The 21,420-nt window shown below is 45.3% G+C and overlaps 1 protein-coding gene across 4 annotated transcripts in view; it reads right to left on the bottom strand.

Annotated features, from left to right (window-relative positions):
* Window positions 1-21,420, bottom strand: part of JHY (junctional cadherin complex regulator) — a 61,125-nt gene that overhangs the window by 8,132 nt on the left and 31,573 nt on the right. Inside the window, exons 4-6 of one of the 4 annotated variants that reach the window (XM_047824231.1) lie at window positions 16,911-17,024; window positions 10,508-11,169; window positions 4,317-4,614 (exon numbers count right to left, since the gene is read on the bottom strand). In XM_047824231.1, the coding sequence (XP_047680187.1) occupies window positions 4,317-4,614; window positions 10,508-11,169; window positions 16,911-17,024 (1,074 nt within the window). Of the gene's footprint in view, window positions 1-4,316; window positions 4,615-10,507; window positions 11,170-16,910; window positions 17,025-21,420 lie in introns of those variants that run through there. The other 3 variants (XM_047824232.1, XM_047824233.1, XM_047824234.1) reach the window with 3 other exon arrangements.

Genomic DNA, 21,420 nt, shown 5'->3' with positions numbered 1-21,420 from the left:
ACAATGCCTCAGATACTGGAGAGAACAGCAAGCGAAGGGAATTTGCTCTGTGGTTGTGAAATTTAATCCAAATAAACCTCTCCTTAGAAGCAGTCAAGCAGCAATACCCAGATTGTCTGTGACAACAAACACACGAGTTAATTACTGCAGCTCGGCTGCCGGAGAACCCTGTAAGCAGTGGTTTTTGTGGCGGGTTGAGATAGATACTTTTATGCTGTTTGTCGTCCCAGGCGCTGCGTCAGTCTCTTGCTGCCTGACGTCTGGCTTTAACAGCACGGACAATGCTTCGTGTTCATCAGTCAGTCCCCTCAGAACTGCCAGGGGAAGGGGAATGGTGCGTGGGCCCGTTGGCTTTACAAATCCTCACATTTTTAATGTGCTTCGAGTCGATTCCCTTGGAAACCACAAGATTTGCTGCGACTAGCAAATGGGCATGACCCGGATAATGATTCCCCCCGTCTGGTGCCCCGGCTACCTGCTGTCCTATACAAATAGCTCTGTTCGAAATCATTTGAGCTTCTGGAGTAGCTTAAAGGACAAAGGGCGCTTCTGTGCATTTGTCAGATGTAGGTTGAAGGTGTTGGAGCGAGAAAATGGATACGGGTGGATGGTTAACATTCCTGAAAGAGAGCAGGAAGGGAAGGGCTTCTCTGACTTGGAAAGAGGGTTTGGGCGGCAGTAACTGAAAGTTCTTTTTCCTTCCTCTTCCATACCCTCCCATGCTCTCAGACTTCTAGGGACACACACTGTCACGGAGGTACTCTCCTCCCCCTCTCCTCTGTAAGACCTGAATTTAGGTTACTGAGGGAAGGAAGAAGGAAAAGGCAACTAATTGATTTGATGGTCTACTCCTCACTAGGGACGGAGATAAGGTGGTTTTTTTTTTTTTTTTCCCCAGATTTTAAAGTTTATTTTTGAGAGAGTGTGCGTGAGCAGGGGAGGGGCAGGGAGAGAATCCCAAGCAGGCTTCTGTCTGTCGGTGCAGAGCCTGATGCGGGGCTTGAACTCACAAATCGTGAGATCGTGACCTGGGCCAAAACCAAGAGTCTGGCACTCAACCGACTGAGCCACCCGGAAGCCCCTAAGCTAAGGTTTAATACATCGTTTCATGTAATTATCACACCGAATCTGCAAAAAGAAGGAACCATTTCTGATTGTGCATGTGAGGAAATGGGCTCAGGTGACTTACTGACTTGCCCAAGGGACACCAGTATTAAGAGAGCTGAGAAATCGGGAATGGCTGAGTCTGACTTCCACTTAACCCTGCTCACTAAGAATGGAGTCCAGGGGCGCCTGGGTGGCTCAGTCAATTGAGCATCTGACTCTTGATTTCAGCTCAGGTCAGGATTCCAGGATCATGGGATTGAGCCCTGCATTGGGCTCTGTGGAGAGTGTAGACCCTGCATGAAAATCTCTTTCTCCCTCCTTCTCCGTCCCTCCTCTCCCCACTTCGCCCCTCTCCCCACCTCCTGCTCTTTCTCTCGCTAAATAATAAGAACTGTGTTTAAAGCTTGCATTTAAAAACAAATTACTTTGAGAGCGCATGCATGCAAATGGGAGAGGGGCAGAGAGAGAGAGAGAGATTGATTCATTGATTTTCAAGCAGCGTCCACGCTCACCACAGAGCCCAACACGGCACTTGAACCCAGGAACTGTGAGCTCATGACCTGAGCTGAAACCAAGAGCCAGATACTTGACCAACAGAGCCACCCGGGTGTCCCTAAAAGCTTGCATTTTTAACAACAACCCCTAGTTGGCAAGAAACCTAACGCAGAAGATCCTCTTCTGAGGAGTGTGTTGGAGCTATGGCTTAGGCCGTTGGTAACCTGTCAACCCTCGAGTCAGCAGGCCCTCCACACCCTGAGAATGTGCTGGTTCCAAAGCTCTGAATGGATTTCTGTTTAGACCTAATAGCCTGCGTGGTGTCTGCCTTCCTAGTCTAGCCTGCAAGACCCCTTCTATTTACGAAGGACTTGAGAACAGCGCTAATCCTACCGCAGAACCTAACTACCACGTAATGATGTTTCTGTAGAGAAAGAAGGAACTTGGGATCCCAGAAACACGCTGCTTCTTATTTACAGGGAGTCTGGGGCTTTTCCCAGCTCCAAGCCGCTGATTGTGGTTCCCATGGCCTGGGCAGGGATTAGGGACCCCCTGCAGAACCGAGGCTAAGAGGGAGTAGGGTCAGAACAAGGAGTCCAAGGAGCCGCGGGGTGGGGGTGCGTGAGGGAGCTGAGGCAGGGACGCCAGGGTTATGAGGGGGGCTAGAGTCCCGAGGTAGACAGGCCTCCAAGGTGGCAGCTGTAAGGAGCTGGCTGGGCTGTTTCCTACCCATCAACCGCTGACGTCTTTGCCCCAAGCAGATCTTTCTTTTCTTCTCTTAAATATGCATAAAGTCCTTCTCCATATGCTAAGCAGGCTCCTGTGAGACCTGGCCCCTACCTACTGCTCCACCTGCATCTGTCCACACCCCGTGCTCCCTGTCTCAGGGACAGCAACACTGACGTGCTGGCAGTTCCCAGCATGCATCACGGTGTCTCCAGCTTCATAATAGCTGCTCAGGCCGGTCCCTTTGCCTGAAATGCTCTCTGTCTTTTCTTGTTCACTGTTGATCATCTAAAACTCGGCTCAGGGGGGCGCTTGGGTGGCACTTAACCAGTCGGTGGAGCATCCAACTCTTGGTTTCAGCTCAGGGTCACGATCTCCCGGTTTGTGAGTTCGAGCCTCACGTTGGGCTCTGTGTTTGCAGTGTGGAACCTGCTTGGGATTCTCTCTCCCTCTCTCCCTCTGTCCCTCTGTCCCTCTCTCCCTCTCAAAATAAATGAACTTGAAAAGGAAATAAAACTTGGCTCAGAATTATCCTCTGAAGCTCTGCTTAACCCCGCCACCCTCCCCCCAAACTCCTTGGTGCTCCTCAGTGCAGCCCACACATACCTCTTTTTCCTTTTCTTTCCTTTTTTTTTTTTTTTTTTTTATGTGCAACATTATACTGAAGCCATTTTCATGTGTGTCTACACGAGGAGGGGCCGTGGCTCATTTTCTTTACACCCTGGCACCTACCACTGTTCCTAATAGGAATTCGACACCTATGTGGAACTGAGCTAAGGTTTGATGCCCTAAACTGCCTTCTAGGGAGGGTCCCTCTAGACCGAGGCACTCATGCCCCCACTTGCTGGGAGTGCTGTCTGCTGTGGCTCACAGTTGGGTCCCTCCCTAAGAACCGCCCTCAGCCAGATGGCGCTGTGGTACCCAAAGTTACAGCCCTTCCCCAGGGACAGTCAATAGCCAATGGCTGGTCCATGTGGGTCCTGTACCTTTAAAGGGCCATCCCAACTTCAGAGTCCCTGTGGGCCTCTCAGAGGCTTCTTGCCGCCCCTGTATCATGGGCACACACTCCCTCAGCCAGCCCTGTCCCCCCACCCCCTTACAGGGGTGGTTCTAGAAGCACTCGTCAGTAAGCCTCTTGCAAGGAATCTCCACTTCAGAGTCTATTCCTGGGGAACCCAGTCACCACATTCCCATATTGCTTCCCACTGGGTCTTGCCCTGTTGCCCTGTAAACCGGAATGCACTTTCCAATTGTTTCCTGACCACTTGACATTCGAAGCCAGTGACTTTCCTGAGGGGTTTTTATTACTTGCAACAGTGGAGAGACGCACGGGACATAAGAAGGCTCCTTCAACGTTCCTTCAGGTCCTCCTGGAAAGACTCCACTAGGAATCCCCCCTCTGCCCCTTTCCGCTTATTTATCTCTACAGACTGGATGCGAAAGATTTAAATGGAGCAAAGGTGCTCATAATGGTGACTCTCTTGCAAAGAACTCAGAAGACATGAGCCAGTGTTGCTGAGGGAAGCCCAGTCACTGGTTGGTCCTGGGTCTTGGGGTGCAGGAGCTGGGGGCGGGGATTAGGACAAGAATTGTTCCCCGGGGTGGAGGGACAGCGGGATGGAGAGGGTAGAATGCAGTGACAGACTCCCTCAGCCCTACTTTGTCTCCTCTTTTCAAATACGAGCACGTGCGGAGAGACTCAGCCTAGGCTAGGGGTTGAAATGGGGTGTGAGGAACCCAAGCGTGTGACGTCTAACGTGGGGCTAGAAGGAGGACTCTCGCTTCTCCGCGAAGGTGCACCCTTCCCAGAGATGAGGCACAAAGTAGGGACATCTCAGGCGGCAGCCAGGGACGGATGAGATCAAGAAGCGCCTCGGGACTTGGGCCCACCCGGAAGGACCTGTTTCGGGGCTGGGCGTAAGGGAACGGCCATGCCCGCCTGCGTTACCAGAATTGAAAGGTTATTTGGTAAAAAATGCTTTTATTACCTTGGTGCTGCTGCTGCTTTTCCTGTGCTTTTTTCCTTTTTCCAGCTGAAAGAGATAGCCTTCGGAGTTGCTCCGACCCACTTTCATTTGGTTTCTTTGGCTTGTCCCCGCGCTGAGTTGGGATTCGCTTTCTACCCTGGACAAGATAGGTGGAAATGTGACGCTGGGCGAGGCCCCTTCGTTAGGCTGCACCTCCGTCAGCTGCTTTAAGGCCTGCTGATGGTGCTCCATGATCTGAGCGAGCTGTGAGTCCGGAGAAGCTCTGACGGGCTGGCTGTCAGAGGGAGAATGGAATTTCCTGAATGGGGAGAGAAAAAAACACACACGCACACAACCCACAAATCTGTTAATGATACCTGGGTATATAGGACGTTTAGCAGAAAAGTCTTTTTGAACTTGAGGTATTCATCGCTCTCCAAATCAAACCCATGACCTTCAGCTGAATCTTTGCATAAATACATTAAACCTCTTAAAATCCTCCTAGTTTTTCTTTAGGGGAGTTTGGCTCTTGTTTGAGGACTTGCATTTAGTGCGTTCGAAATCGAAAAACAAAAACAACAAACGCCCCTTGGAAACGTCAAAGACCTTCCCACTATAAAATGCCTGGAAATGTCGGGTTAAATTGGAACAAACATCTTTTTAGTGAATACATAGTAGAATTGATAAGAGAGACAGGGAAACTTCAAGACCACACACAAAAAAGGAACTAAAAGTAAAGCAGATTTTGGATAAGCTAAAGCTATGGCTTTCTTGGTGGGGAGTTTTGCACCTATGGGCTTGAGGTTTGTTTTGTTTTGTTAACATTTATTTTTGAGAGAGAGACAGGATGCGAGTGGGTTGGGGCAGAGAGAGGGAGGCACAGAATGGGAAGCAGGCTCCAGGCTCCGAGCTGTCAGCACGGAGCCTGACGTGGGGCTCAAACTCACGAACCGTGAGATCATAACCTGAGCCGAAGTCGGACGCTCAACCGACTGAGCCACCCAGGCGCCCCTGGGCTTGAGTTTTAACACTTAACGCTGGTGTAGGATATGTGAAATCTTGGCCCCGTGTGGCATGGGGAATCAAGGGAGATGCCCGCATACAGGCCTTGGAGAGCCACGTCTTCAAGAAAAAGTTGGGTTAGTGAAAGTCACCAGCCTTGAGAATCTGCAAAGCAAGCCTGTTTGTCTTGGTCTAAGCTCTCAAGTGGAGAAAAAATTCCTTGTGAATTTCCACGGGACAGCGTTTGGGGTTCAAATTTACCTTCTCCACACAATCGTGGATTCCAGCACCAAAAAAATTAACATAAAAATGATCCTAGAAGAGGGCTCTCCCTGTTGTATCTGGCAGAACCAAATATAAAAGTTCTCTGGGGCGCCTGGGTGGCTCAGTTGGTGAGTGTCCGACTTCACCTCCGGTTATGATCTCACGGTTTCTGAGTTTGAGCCCCGCGTCGGGCTCTGTGCTGGCAGCTCGGACACTGGAGCCTGCTTCGGATTCTGTGGCTCCCTCTCTTTCGCTTTGTCCCTTCCCCTCCCTCTCCCTCTCCCTCTCTCTCTCTCTCTCTCTCTCTCTCTCTCTCTCTCTCTCAAAAATAAACATTAAAAAAAAAAATTCTCTGGAGGGATAACCTCCTTCTCTAGCCTGCCTACGTGTCTTTGGACAAGATAGCCAAGCATACATTCACAATCCCAAATCCTAGAATATATGAGGAAATAAACCACTAAGTAGAAGAGTCCACAGACACACATGCACACACACAAGAAACAGTGATGGATTTCTATGACCTTCTGATAATAGAATTTTAACATTTTAAAAAACTTTTATTATGTTTTAGAGAGTGTGAGCTGGGAAGGGGGCAGAGGGGGAGAGAATCTTTTTAAATTTAATTTCTTAATTATCTTTTTAAATATTGTCAAATTGGTTTCCGTACAACACCCAGTGCTCATCCCAATGGAGAATCTCCTTTTAAATATTAATCTTTATTTCTGAAGGAAAGAACACGTATGAGTGGGGGAGAGTCAGAGACAGAGAGGGGGACATAGGATCCAAAGCAGGCTCTGTGCACTGACAGCAGAGAGCCCGATGTGGGGCGCAAACTCACAAAAGGTGAGATCATGACCTGAACCGAAGTCAGACCCTTACTCGACTGAGCTGGGCAGGCACCCTGGAGAGAGAGAATCCTAAGCAGGCTTCATGAGCCTGACACAGGGCTGGATCCCATGACTCCAGGATCTTTATTCTCAACTCACTGAGCCACCCAGGAGCCCCTAGATAACATTCTGAAGCATGTTTAAAGATTTTATTTAAAAAAAAATTTTTTTTTAACGTTTATTTTTTGAGACAGAGGCAGAGCACGAACAGGGGAGGGTCAGAGAGAGAGGGAGACACAGAATCCGAAACAGGCCCCAGGCTCTGAGCTGTCAGCACAGAGCCCGACGCGGGGCTCGAACTCACGGACTGTGAGATCATGATCTGAGCCGAAGTCGGACGCTTAACCCACCAAGCCACCCAGGCGCCCCGAGATTTTAAAGACCTGAGAGAAGGAATCAAAACCCTGAGAAACCGATTTTGGAAAAAAAAAAAAAAAAAGGTTTTAATCAGAACCGAATAAAAATTCTAGACATGAAAAATACCACTATTGAAATTTACTAAATTTTGATTAAAGTGCATACTAGACTCAGCTGAAGAAAGTTAGTGCATTGGGAAAATGGTGGGAGGAAATTTCTCAAGTACAGATAGATAAAAGATGAAATAAGAAACCGTTAAAGAGACCCAGAGTCTAGAATAACAGAATCTAGTATGCATGTATTTGGTGTTCCTGGAGGGAAAACAGAGTAACTATTTACTGAGACAGGAAATATTCACAGGAAATAGTACATAATAATCAAAGGGAAAATGGATGGTAGTTTTATGGAATTTATGAAAGCGATGAATCCTCAGATTTAGGAATCACAAGCAGGATTAAAAACTTCATGTCGAGACCTAACACAGGGAAACCTCAGAATACCAAAAACAAAGGGGGAAGCCTTAAAAGAGAAAAACAAAAGGAATGATAATTATACTGACAAAAACTTTTCAAAGAAACAGAAACCAGGAGATAGGAAAATCTTTTCCAGCTCTTTACCAGGTTGAACTATAATTCAAGATAGAGAGTAAAGGTCCTTCAGGTAGATTTAGCAGTGACCTACCCTTCCTGAAAACCTTTCCAAAAGTTCTACCTCAGGAAGAAAGAGTCAAATGGAAGAAAAATGGTGAGGCAGAGACATTAATAAACAGTTAAGTTTAAAACACTCTCTACAAGAAGCCTTAACTTTTGGAGACCTAGGAACTACAAAAGATGCTGAAGGAAAGATGCGTGACTCAAAGGGCGATTGGATTGAAACAATCCAGCGATTCTGAATATGCTCTGGAAGAGAACAGAAATATTTTGCCTGGCTAAGTAAGTTTTTCAAAAACCTAAGTTGGGTGAATCTAGAGGGCATTATGCTAAGTGAATGAAGTCTGAGTCAAATACCATAGGATTCCACTCATAAATGAAATCTATAAACTCTAAAAAGCAGAATTGGTCCTGTAAATACGGAGAACAAACTGACAGTTGCCGGAGGGTAGGAGGTAGGGCGTTGGGCAAAGTGGGTGATGGAGAGAGGGAGATACAAGGCTTCCAGTTATGGAATGCATAAGTCACGGGAATAAAAATCATTGCATAAGGAATACAGTCAATGATACTGTAATAACAATGTGATGGGACAGAGGGCAGTTACACTTGTGAACGTAGCATAATGTATAAACTTGTCAGATCACTAGTTGTGCAGCTGAAACTAACATTGTGCGTCAACTATACTCAAAATAGACAAAGCGTATTTCCAAATCAGGGGAAAAAGTAACAATTCTATTCAATAAAAGACACAGACACACACACACAAAGGATAGAAACAGGGTGATGGACAAATTACGATGGTAGAAATAAATGCAAATATGATTATTACAGTAAACATAAAGAGATTAAAGTTGAAAATCTGCCCACAAACCGAACAAAGCCAAACAAAAAATACATGTGATCTAAATGGTTTTATAGGAAAATTCTATGAAACTTCAAGTAATAGAGAATTCCAATTGTATATCAAGTGTCCTAGAGGATGGAGAAAGAGGGAATACTCTGCAGCTAGTTTTATAAGGTTGGTATAGTCTTGATAACCCATTCAGATAAGGCTAGTGGCAGATAGGAAAATTTTAAGCCAACCTCACTTCATGCATGTGAATGTTAAATTCTAAATAGTGTTAAAAAATTAAGCAACATATTAAAAATACAATGTGACAAGTTAGGTTAATCCTAGGAATAAAAGGATGATGTCACATTAGGAAATCTATTAATAGGGGCACCTTCGGTAGCTCAGTCAGTTGAGTGACCGACTCCTGATTTTGGCTCAGGTCATGATCTTGTGGTTTTGTGGGTTCAAGCCCCATGCTGACCATACACAGAGCCTCTCTCTGTTGCTGCCCCTCCCCTGCTCATGCTCTCTTTGTCTCTCTCCAATAAAAATAATAACTTTAAAAAAAAGGAAATCTGTTAATATATGTAGCTACCTTAAAGGATTTAAAGAGAAAATTTTTCAATTGATGCAGGACAAGTCTTTGATAAAATTAAGTATCCATTTGTGATAAAAGCTCTTGGCAACAGGAATAGGAGACATTTCCTGTCTCCCCTCCCTGTCTAGCAAAAGTTAAATATTTTAATGGTATGAATGTTAGAAGCACTCCCTCTAAAGTCAGGAAAAAAGACAGGGATGCCTGCTACCTATCACGATCTCTTCTAGGAAGCCAGTTCTGAATTTTATTGACTGTTCCATACCTCCAGGTGAAGCACTGAGATGTCTTCTTACTTCAGACATGCAAAATTGTCTACCTACTTTGAAAGTAAGCTCCTTGAAGGCACCCGGGCATCACACTACTTTTGAACCTTCTATATAGCATTTTAGCACTGGATTTAGTGCATATCTGGTGTGTAATATACACATTCGATTGAATGACATCGGCACACGTCCCCTGATGTGAGTTTAAAAATAACTTTTTTTTTTTTTTTGGTCTGATGATGGAAGCGATACATCTACACCGCAGGGAACTTGAACAATTCAGATTCAGAAAGTATGCACAGGACATTAAAAATAAGTCCAATTTCTCTTGCCAGAAATAACTGCTATGGACATTTTGATGCATTTTTCCTCGTTGGTGCCTATTTCTGCATAGTAGAGCTCCTACTCCTTTGGTGTAAATTTGCACCTTACTGTTTGCTTTTTATAGAAGTATTTCTTTAAAATAGGTTTTTTTAATGTTTATTTTTGAGAAAGAGCACGAGCAGGGGGAGGGGCAGACAGAGAGGGAGACACAGAATCTGAAGCAGGCTCCAGGCTCCGACCTGTCAGCACAGAGCCCGAGGTGGGGCTCGAACCCACAAATTACAAGATCATGACCTGAGCCGAAGTTGGACCCTTAACCGTCTGAGCCACCCAGGCGCCCCTATAGAAGTGTTTCTTTGGGGCGCCTGGGTGGCGCAGTCGGTTAAGCGTCCGACTTCAGCCAGGTCACGATCTCGCAGTCTGTGAGTTCGAGCCCCACGTCGGGCTCTGGGCTGATGGCTCAGAGCCTGGAGCCTGTTTCCGATTCTGTGTCTCCCTCTCTCTCTGCCCCTCCCCCGTTCATGCTCTGTATCTCTCTGTCCCAAAAATAAATAAACGTTGAAAAAAAAAAAAAGTGTTTCTTTATAACCAAAGCTTTTTAATGGTTGCGTGACATTAAATACCATCATTAACCTAAACGTTTTCTTATTGTTGGATTATTGTTGTCATTTTGGTAAATGATGGTATTTGGGGGCATACCTATATTTCCTTAGGATAACCACGTTGGAGACCGTTTCCTCCAAACATTACTTGTAACCCTCAAAATATACTGATATTTTTTCCCCCCACCGGGTCCTTCTCTCTCCTCCCATCCCTCCAACTTCTGGCTTAACTACAGTGGGAAAAGTAGAGGAGACTGGGAAGAAGAAAAGAAATACCTCGAAAGTGGGCTATGTGAGGCAGAAATCAGAGCCAAGGACATTGCTAGGCGATGTTTTTCTCTCCCTTGACCGTCCCCATGACCCACGCCTTCTCCTGTCTCCAGTGGTCTCTCATAGCTCCTCTAGGAAAAAGTTGGGAAAAGGGAATTCTTACCATAATATTTCTAAGTTCTTATATTTCGTCTCTGTGTAAATCTGCTTGGGTTGCTTCTTATTTCTGGTTGATCCATTAACATTTACTGTAGGAACAGACTGTGAGCCTTTCTGGCTCAGGGGCACTTGTCTCTTACTAAGCTCGTTTAGGTGGTTCAAGCCCACATTGGAAAGAGTGTGGATGTGTGGCTGCTGGTGTGACGGTCTTTTCTCATCTTGGCCTTCGTGTCCTCTTTGTTTGTGAACATCCGTCACTGACTGATACCCAGTAGAGTTGTTATACGATGCCTTATCAGAAGCCTGCTGTGCTGGGCCAAGTTTGTTGGAGGTTACTTTGGGATCCCGGCTCCTAAGTGCACTTGAGTCTTGTAAATCATCATTCGGGGCATTCGTAATTACAGTTGTTTCGTGCTTTATTGAAGGATCAGTGGGCTTATTCTCGTTTGGTTGCTGTCTGGGAGTGCTATTCTGGTTTCCCTGACAGACGGCCAGCTCCTCAGTCACCAAAGACTTCAGGCCACGCTGGCGTTGATGCTGTTTCCGGATGCTGCGCTTGGCTGGTTTTCTGGAAGGCTGCTGACCGTTGGTGGTTTCAGAAGATTGACGTCTCAGTAGGTTGTTTGATTTTGCACTTTCACATTGAGACCAGTGTTCTTGGTGATTCTAAAAAGAGACCTTTGGTTAACGTAAAGCTAAATGATCAGCATGCTTCACAATTTATATTAGTATTTTCCAAATTGCCAGTTAAGACTTCTGGAAAGTGACCACAGAATCGAAAGGAGATTATGAATGGGGGGGAGGGGGGGACCTTTCCTAATTTCAGGATATGAGAGTGATTAATTCCTCTTGGCAATTTCAGATTATGAATTTTCTAGAAAGAAGAAGAGAGCTTAGAATGGGCTTTATATTCAGGACTAGTCTTTGACTTCAAATATAAAACGATGTATCACCACAGGGTGGGGAGGGAAAGGGGCTTTACCTCTACAGGGCTGCATTACAAAGAAAGTGCAAATCTATACCAAAATATGCAAGTTTATTCTAACCAAGACGAATATTTTTAAACATCTTAACCAGAGGGGACATCAATGATCTGCTTACCAACAAGGTACAAATCTAATAGGAGATACAATTTAGATGATCAGATCTTCTTACTCATATGGGTCAGAAGCTAGAAATGACCTCTTCACCAGATGAAACAAATTAGATTTTATTCAGAGGATTATAAAAGAGTCTGCACTGTGATAGGACATCTGTGAAACCACAAGGGTTGTTTTGCTTCAGTTCCTTAATATAGCCTGTACTTAGGCAATCAAACATCTGGGGGAAATATTTCAATTTCAGAAAGGTCTTTATGCTTTTCAAAGTCTTGTAACAACAAAATGTACTCCTGGTATAATAGATACACTATGTAACTATATTGTGCTAAGCCATTTAGAAATCTTTTCCAAGGAATAAAGCACTCATTACTTTGTGAAAAACTAGCAGAGTTAAGAGGCCTTTGGAAAAGAATGATTAAATGCTTAGTAAAAATAGTAAAGACCATATGCATCAGTGTGGAATATACCTGTGCCATATTTTTTCCTTTCTGAACACCTAAAAAATCTCTATGGCCTGTATCTATGCAATGTTAATTGAAAAATCCAAGTTACCTGGATCACTCGAGGGGGGAGAAACACCTTTTTTTTTCTTTCTTTTTTTTTTTTTTTTGCTCAAATTGTTTAAGCTTGCTATGAACAATGATTAAATTACTGCAGCGAGTTCAACTTTTTTTTCACTTTTCTGGTAGAATTACTAGGACATCCTGTTCTCCGTAATAATAAATGGCATTCTATTTCTTTTTTTAATTTTTTTTTTCAACGTTTATTTATTTTTGGGACAGAGAGAGACAGAGCATGAACGGGGGAGGGGCAGAGAGAGAGAGGGAGACACAGAATCGGAAACAGGCTCCAGGCTCTGAGCCATCAGCCCAGAGCCTGACGCGGGGCTCGAACTCACGGACCGCGAGATCGTGACCTGGCTGAAGTCGGACGCTTAACCGACTGCGCCACCCAGGCGCCTCTGGCATTCTATTTCTAATGAAGTCTCCTTATAATGATTAGGTCGAGACTGTTAAATTTAACACGATAACATACAATATTACTTTGCATTGTCAGATTTTTAAGTGAGAATGGCTTATCTGAAAATTTAGACTATGTTCTCCTCAGAATTTGAGCTTTCCGGAGGATTGGCCAGGCTCTGATTAGCTCGTCTAAACTTTGCATTTTTACCTTTGGTACTCGAAAAAAGAAAAAACTTCCTTTTTTTTTTTTTGTATTTCAGTTAAGAAAGGGGCACCTGGGTGGCTAGTTGGTTAAGCATCTGACTTCGGTTATGATCTCGTGGTTCATGAGTTTGAGCCCTGCATCAGGCTCGGTGCTGACCACTCAGAGCCTGGAGCCTGCTTAGGATTCTGTGTCTCCTCCCCCCCCCCCCCCCCCCCCCCCCCCCCGCCTAACCCCTCTCAAAATAAACATTAAAGAAAAACAGTTTTCCTTCCATGTGGTATATGGAGCTGCACGGGAGAAATGTGGGCACAGAGGCTCTGCAAATAGATAATCCAAGAGCATCCTTCCTTAAAGTGGACCCAGAAGAAAATGGCTATTTTACAGTCGTATCAGTGTGTTAATGAAACACGGTGGCTCTTTTCATGGCTGTCATCCCTGTTTATGAAGGCAAAAAAGAAAAATCACCTTTGCTGTGATCTCTAAATATTTATTGATGCTGATAGTGTCATATAGAAGAGTGTCTGTTCTGGAGCGCCTGGGTGGCTCGGTCGGTTAAGCGTCTGACTCGTGATTTCAGCTCAGGTCATGATCTCACAGTCTCGAGTGAGATCGAGCCCTGCGTGGGGCTCTGTGCTGATAGTGAGGCGCCTGCTTGGGATCGTCCCTCTCTCTCTGCCCCTCCCTGGCTCACACTCTATCTCCGGCTCTCTTCCTCTCTCAAAATAAACAAACAATTAAAAAGAAACTTGTCCAGCCTTTTAGTTGCTAGAAAAATAAGCGAACAGGAATTCTTTCTGCTGCCATCCTAGCCCTCCCTCCTCATTCCCACCGACAAAGAGGGGGGGAAAAAAGCTACCAAGAATTCTTTCTCTGGGGTCCCAGACCCAAAATCTTGGGTTACCACTTGGTTGTAATCATGTCCCACCTTTGCTGCTGACGATTCAGATTACAGTAGTACTCTTCATAGGGGGCTTTGTCAACAAGGCGGAGGACTCCTCATTTGAGGAAACTTCAATTGTCTCGAGTGTTAAATCCGCTATTCACGTGAGCGTAAGTGCCCAGAGATGGCATTTCAGTCCCCAGAAGGGAAGACATTTACGGGCTTGCTGTGATTTCTCTCACCTTGTGAGCAGACTACTTGAGCTGTGTGGTTTCCTGAAGATTTATTTCCCTACAATTGAGGTGCCAGGTGTCACTTTTTAGGTCACAAGACCTGAGTTCCCTCAAGGTAATATACAAAGCCATTCTCAGGCTATTTAATCTCCATCAGCGCTGAAATCCTCTATTTTATCCTGCTCTCAACGGGGTTCTTTTGTTACCAACACTCACAACCGGTCCATGCCACATGCACTCAGAATAACGGCTTAATGGCACTAGGGTTCCCTGGCCCACACACACCCTCGTCCATCGGAACAGCGTTTGCGTCGGGGAATCCTGGTGCCTCACGCTGGGAGGATGATTTCTTAGTAAGATCCGCACTTCGTTATTAACGTTTGTTCATACCGCGCCATCCAAGGGTAGTTTGCCCCCAACCCCGAAAAAGGCAGTGTCTGGCTGTTTCTCTTTGGCGGCTTTCCTGTTGCTATGCCATAAGCAGAGAGGAGGATGCATGGTCGTCTTAACCAAAGGTTCATCTGCTTTAAAACAAAAGCTGTTCTTGTCCTTAGTGACCCCGATCGACCCTGGCGTCCTGAGGGTTGTGCCTGGGCTCCAGGATCAGCTCTGACGTTGAGAAGTGTCTGTTGTGTTTATTAACAATGAAACACAAATACTTTGAACTTGGGTTAGAAATTCCATTGGATAATAGTAAGAAAACTTAGAGCACACGTATTAACTGGCTCTAATTTATAGCATCAGGAAGGGAGGGTTCTGTGTTCAGATGAACAAAAGACGTCAAGAAGTCTTGACAGTGTTGGAGCCCAAACCAAAACAATAGGTCTTTGGAAAGGTGGGAAGTTATTTAGGATGTGATTACAAGGAGCTTGACATTAACTAGTCAAAGATCCTACATACCCTGTCCTTCCTTTGCCTAGAAAGTCAAGAGTTATTTCATTATTTTTTAAATGTTTATTTTTGAGAGAGAGTTCTCCTGAACCATGAGATCATGAGCCAAAATCAAGAGCTGGATGCTTAACCAACTGAGCCACCCAGGCGTCCCAGTAGTTATTATTATTATTTTTTTTAAGTTTATTTTTGAGAGAGTGAGAGCTCTCATGCACATGAGTGGGGTAGGGGTGGGGGACAGAGAGAGAATCCCAAACAGGCTCCGTGATTTCACCATGGAGCCTGATCTGGGGCTTGATCTCAGGATCCGTGAGCTCATGACCTGAGCTGAAGTCAAGAGTCAGACGCTTAGGGGCGCCTGGGTGGCGCAGTCGGTTGAGCGGCCGACTTCAGCCAGGTCACGATCTCGCGGTCCGTGAGTTCGAGCCCCGCGTCGGGCTCTGGGCTGATGGCTCAGAGCCTGGAGCCTACTTCCGATTCTGTGTCTCCCTCTCTCTCTGCCCCTCCCCCGTTCATGCTCTGTCTCTCTCTGTTCCAAAAATAAATAAACGTTGAAAAAAAAAAATTAAAAAAAAAAAAAAAAAGAGTCAGACGCTTAAATGACTGAGTCACCCAGGTGCCCCAAGAGTTATTTTAGAGTGGCAAGAAAGCAAATCTCCTATTTCATTTTTTTTTTTTTTGAAGCTTTACTTAATTGGAGAACTTTGCATTTCTTTCTATTGGTGACCTGTTCCATGCCTGGGAAAGGATCTTCTGCTATTGGGAATGTGCTCCCTCACACTAGTCAGCAAAGTACTGGGTCTAGTTCTGGATACACAACGGAATTGGGATTTGGAATACCCAGGAGCGTTCACAGGACAGCACAGAATGATTCAGGACAAGACCTATGTGGAAAGGTAGAGTGAAGAGGGATTAGTTGGTTTAAAGTAGAGACCTTAGGCACAAGTAGGATGCTTCCATAGAAAATAATGATGATGGGGCGTTTGGGTGGCTCAGTTGGTTAAGCATCCGACTTCAGCTCAGGTCATGATCTTGCTGTTTGTGGGTTCGAGCCCCGCATTGGGCTCTGGGCTGACAGCTGGGAGCCTGGAGCCTGCTTCGGATTCTGTGTCTCCCTCTCTCTCTGTCCACCCCCCCCTCAAAAAGAAACATTTAAAAAAATCAAAAAAAGAAAAAAATGATTATGACGACCATCAGTTGTCAGTATTTTTAAAGTGAGGGTGCATAAATTTAAATTGTCTCGGGACCTTGTTTCCGGTGTCTTTTTCTTGAGATGTTCATGTCTCGGGTTCCATGGTCTTCCATCCAGAAAGAAGGCACTAGATTTGGGTAGTTGAAGAGGAAAAGGAAAGGCAGCCTGCAGCATTGGTATGCTGAACGCCTGACTGGTGTGTAGGATGCAGCAGGGAATTAACAAATCCTTTTGAAATGAACAAATCCTTTGGAAGCATCCCATGGGCCACTCCGTATTGCTGCCATGTTAGGTCTAACGACCTTGAGATACTTGGCTCCTCTTTATCTTCATTCAGGAGTGGGTTATAAACAAATGAGTTCTGGGCTGCTGGGTGGCTCTGTCGGTTAAGTGTCTGACTTCGGCTCAGGTCATGATCTTGTGGTTGGTGGGTTCAAGCCCCACATTGGGCTCTCTGCTGTCAGCACAGAGCCCTCTTTGGATCCTCTGTCCGCCCCCCTCCCCCCAAAAAATAAACCTCAAAAAAATAAAATAAACAAATGATGGGAATGCAAGCTGGTGCAGCCACTCTGGAAAACAGTATGGAGGTTCCTCAAAAAATAAAAATAGAACTACCCTACGACCCAGCAATTGCAATTCTGCCCATCTGGGCACAAATCAGTCTTACCTATGGTGGGTAACTATTCTCAGGCATAAGAATAGACCTGTAAATAGAGGTGCCTGGGTGGCTCAGTCGGTTAAGCATCTGACAGCTCAGAGCCTGGAGCCTGCTTTGGATCCTATGTCTCCCTCTCTGTGCCTCTCCCACTCACACTCTCTTTCTCAAAAATAATAAACATTAAAAAAAAAAAGAATACACCTGTAAGTAATAAGTCAGTGGTGGATATTATTGATATTTAGCAGTAACCCTCGAAACCCATTTAAAATTCAGTCTAGCGAGTAACCTTTAACTGTTGGGCTCTTTGATGCCATTTGTCTACAGGATCAATGGCAGCGTTTTCAGTCTCTTTGGCATTCTGAATGGACGTCTTGTCAGTTACACTGATGGAGTAGGAGATCTAAGAGGGTAGAACAGAGAGAGCATGTTAACAAGTTTCTTCTTAGTCTTAGAGCCACGAGGCTCGTCTGTGTAACCTAGAAAGAGACCCTGAAGGGCTGTGTTTTCCTTTTGGTTCAAGGATCTATCTCGGTGTTCAGGGACCTGGATTGTTCCTAAGGAAAATGGGAATAAATAACGTTTCCTCCTGTAGGCACGATGTGAGAATTGGTGCTTTGAGGTCAAACTATTTATTTTTTTTAATTAAAAAACTTTTAAAAGTTATTTATTGAGAGAGAGAGCAAGAGTGCGGTAGGGGCAGAGAGAGAAGGGAGAGAGAATCGCAAGCAGGCTCTGCACTGTCGGCACAGACCCTGATGTGGGGCTCGAACTCCCGAACCGTGAGATCATGGCCCGAGCTGAGATCAAGAGTTGGACGCTTAACCGACTGAGCCACCCAGACGCCCTGTACTTTAAATGTTCGATATATACTCAGGGGACCCAGTTTTCAAACAGTTACCTGAACTGAATGTAGCCACAAATGTCGAGTATATCAAATGAGATACTAACGTAGTGAAATAACACTGTACTTGAAGATAGCGACAACAACAACAGAAATAACAATATTCATTGGATGTGCATGGTGCGCTAGTAGCTGTCCTAAGCACTTAGCATATATTCTATCAGTTATAATATATTAAAGCTGATCAGGTATGTAACTATTAACTACCATATCAGGTATGTAACTATTAACTATTAACAGATGATCTGATTATCATCTCTCAGAGAGGTTAAGTAACTTGCCCAGAATCAACAGCTAGTAAGTAGAGGCACCAAACAGTCTAATTCCAGAGCCTCATATTTTGCAATTTTGCTCAAGTAACTCACTTATTACAGATATCATCTTTGGGGTGCCTGGGTGGCTCAGTCGGTTGAGCGTCCAACTTCAGCTCGGGTCACGGTTGGTGGGTTCGAGCCCCGTGTCGGGCTCTGTGCTGATAGCTCAGAGCCCGGAGCCTGCTTCAGGTTCTGTGTCTCCCTGTCTCTCTGCCCCTCCTCTGCCCATGTTCTGTCTCTCTCTCTCAAAAATGAATAAACGTTAAAAAAAAATTAAAAACGTAAAAACATAGAGAGCAATATCATCTTTGAGTTGCAGAATTTGTAATGTTGGCACTTAGTGAATTTGAATGATGGAGAGTGAGGTTCTCAACTTCAGTCAGATGTTGGAATGACAAGATATCAGGCGCCCCTGCAGTGATACAGTCTTAATGTTGGTAAAAGATTCTAGAGGTAATCCAGTATAACTATAGTACTTCTAAACCATCCATTTGCTATTTAGACACATGCCCCAGGGGGCGCCTGCGCAGCTCAGATGGTTGAGCATCCAACTCTTTTTTTTTTTTTTTTTTTTAATGTTTATTTATTTTTGAGACAGAGACAGCTTGGATAGGGGAGGGGCAGAGAGAGAAGGAGACACAGAATCTGAAGCAGGCTCCAGGCTCTGAGCTGTCAGCACAGAGCCCGACGCGGGGCTCAAACTCACAGACCGTGAGATCATGACCCGAGCTGAAGTTGGACGCTTAACCGACGGAGCCACCCAGGTGCCCTGAGCATCCAACTCTTGATTTCAGCTCAGGTCATGATCCCAGGGTCCTGGAATCGATCCCTGGGTTGGGCTCTGTCCTGAGTGTGCAGCCTGCTTGGGATTCTCTCCCCTTCCCTCTCCCCTCTCTGCTCTTCTCTCCTGCTCATGTGTGTGCACATGTGCACACTCTCTCTCCCTCCCTCCCTCCCTCTCTCTCAAAATAAACACACTCCCGTCTGTGTCACTGTAGGTTTAAAGACCTTCTGTGGACTAAGGAGGGGAGAAGGCATAAGGTGGCTTGAGAATATTCCTTTTTTTCTGTAGGAGACCTGGTCCTCTCGACCATCCCATGGAGTAAAACACTAGCTCTCTTAATCCCTGTTTCGTGGATGGTGAACATACTGTCGCATCACTGAGCCACCCAGTTGCTATAAAATTTCTTCCTATGAGAGCAGAAATACATCTTCCTGTAATTTCTAGCCTGCTTCCTTCTGAAATAATGGAGTAAGTCAAACAAAATGAGACTGTTTGGCTCGTTCAGACGATGGCCCCAAATAATAGAAGCCGACTGTGATGCCTTTGCTAAACCTCCTCTTATTCACGGGCGCGGTGGCGAGATTTCTTTGCCATTCGTCCTGGGACAGGTTACCCAGCTTGGGTTCCTTTGGCCACCGTGCCCGATGGCTCGTCAATGTCGAGCTTGCCCTTTCAAAACTGATATAACTTTCAAATTTAGGTTTTGGATCTTATACTTGTTTTATTAAATTGTCCCTGGTGGGCTGCGTAGCGTGACGAGCAGCGAGCCGTGTAATGCAGGAAGAAGCATGGGGTTTAGGGTCCGTTGTGTGTGTTCACGTGTTCCCATTCTCCTGCTGCTCCGTACTCCGCATACATGCAGAGTCAATACAGGGAAGAGGGGGAAATATTTGTTACATATTAATAAGTCAGCGTCTGACAGTAAAGATAACCTCATTCCTCGGGGCGCCTGTACTTAGAGGTTGATCTGAAAATGGAGAAAAATGAAAACAAAACTTCTTGATGCTCGAACCATCCTGGCAAATACACGGAGCGACTTGTGCCGTTGGGTCATGGGGATTTTTCTGATTACAAATGGGACTGATCAGCAGATTTTGAAGGATGACCTACTCTGCGAAAGGAAAGCTTCCCAACACCGTGAAACAGTGTAACTTGCACTGAGATAGTTAAGAAATATGAATGCTGCCACCCAAGGTCAGGAACCACTGTGTCATGATGCCCGTGTCTCTGTCCCTCTCATGGCACCGGTTCAAGAAACACAAGGGGATTATACAAGCATTAGGGTTTTACAGCTTTTGCTCCTCTTACTGTAAAGGTTTCCATCCCTTGTTGCCATGATGTTAAAAGGAAACACCACTCATTTAAAAGTAAAATCATCTCTTTCCTGGAGGAGAAATGAAGGCCAACAGAGTTTAAAAAAAAAAAAAAAAAGTTGGGGGGGGGGTTGGCGCCTGAGTGGCTCAGTCAGTTAAGCGTCCGACTTCGGCTCAGGTCATGATCTCACAGTTCTTGAGTTTCAGCCCCGCGTGGGGCTCTGTGCTGACAGCTCAGAGCCGGGAACCTGCTTCGGATTCTGTGTCTCCCTCTCTCTCTCTGCCCCTCCCCAGCTCATGTTCTGTCTCTCCTTCAAAAACAAATAAACATGAGAAAAATTAAGAGTCTAAATAGGCTGTCTAAGCAGGCAAGGAAATAATCCTTTTTCCAACCTCAAATGAGCGATGTCTTGGACAAAAACGTTATCTGGAGCCTGGAGGAAAAGTTGGGTTGATCTCCTAGAGCCTCCACTAGGATGTTTGATTCCCTGGGCTTCTGGGAAGGGGACTTGGTTTCATTAACTCAGTTTTTCACTGGTGATATCGATGGTTTGATGACCAGTAATGGGATCCCCTACACAGCCTCTGGTAAAGAATTTGCAAATTAAAAATGCATTGCCCTACGCTGCCTTCCCCAGAGAATGTGGGCTGCGTGATATTTCCATCCACACGCTGTTTCGGTGGACTCCGTGTCTGAATCACCCCAGCGAGAGACTCCGAGCAAGTAAAGCATGCTTCTTTCTACGTTATCTCTTTGAAAGTGGAGTGGGACACAACCTCTGCCAGCTACTTTTTTTTTTTTTTTTGTGAACCATTCTATTAATACCAATCAAATCGAGAAAATGATCAAATGAAATTGCATTTTGAGCATCATAAGCTGCGTAATGTCTATTCTGTTAAATTGGGGCCTATAATTGCTTCTCTACTGAAAAGATACAACAAAGACAGCAATCATGGCATGTCATTATCCCAGACTAGAAAACCGGCCTTTGCCGGGAGGACTTCAAAGGCTTGTGGTTCTCGAATTGCATTTGGCTGCTATTGATGAAGCACGGGCAATCCTGATTAGGTGTTTACACTGAGGTAAGGCGCAGAGCAGAGAGCCTGAGTGCCTGGGTCTAGAGCCATTAAAAAATTGTACATTATGTTCCTTGCTTTGAAGTGAGGGTTTGTAGGAAGGAAAGCAACTCAGATTGAGTACAGCTGAGCTAGACTGGGCTGCGGCTTCTCTCTCAAAGAAACTGGGCAGGTTCTCAGAGAGCATCGGCACCGCACAAAAAAGTTGAGGCTTTAACCAAGAGCGATATGTGAATTAGCGTATCTGCACGACACATGCTGAATTGTGTTTGCAAAGCGTATCAGCCTTAAGTCCCGTAATCGCTGGATGTTTGGCTCCTTTATTCCTTGATGTTGTGTGTTTTTTTTTTTACTTTATGGGGAGCCCCACTATTAATTTGTTTCCTTGTTATTCCTTGAGGGTATTA

The sequence above is a fragment of the Prionailurus viverrinus genome, chromosome D1 (assembly GCF_022837055.1).
Source record: "Prionailurus viverrinus isolate Anna chromosome D1, UM_Priviv_1.0, whole genome shotgun sequence".
In the NCBI taxonomy this organism is placed as follows: Eukaryota; Metazoa; Chordata; class Mammalia; order Carnivora; family Felidae; genus Prionailurus; species Prionailurus viverrinus.
The sequence above is the reverse complement of the archived record's forward strand: the minus strand, read 5'-3'. Positions and strand labels throughout refer to the sequence as shown.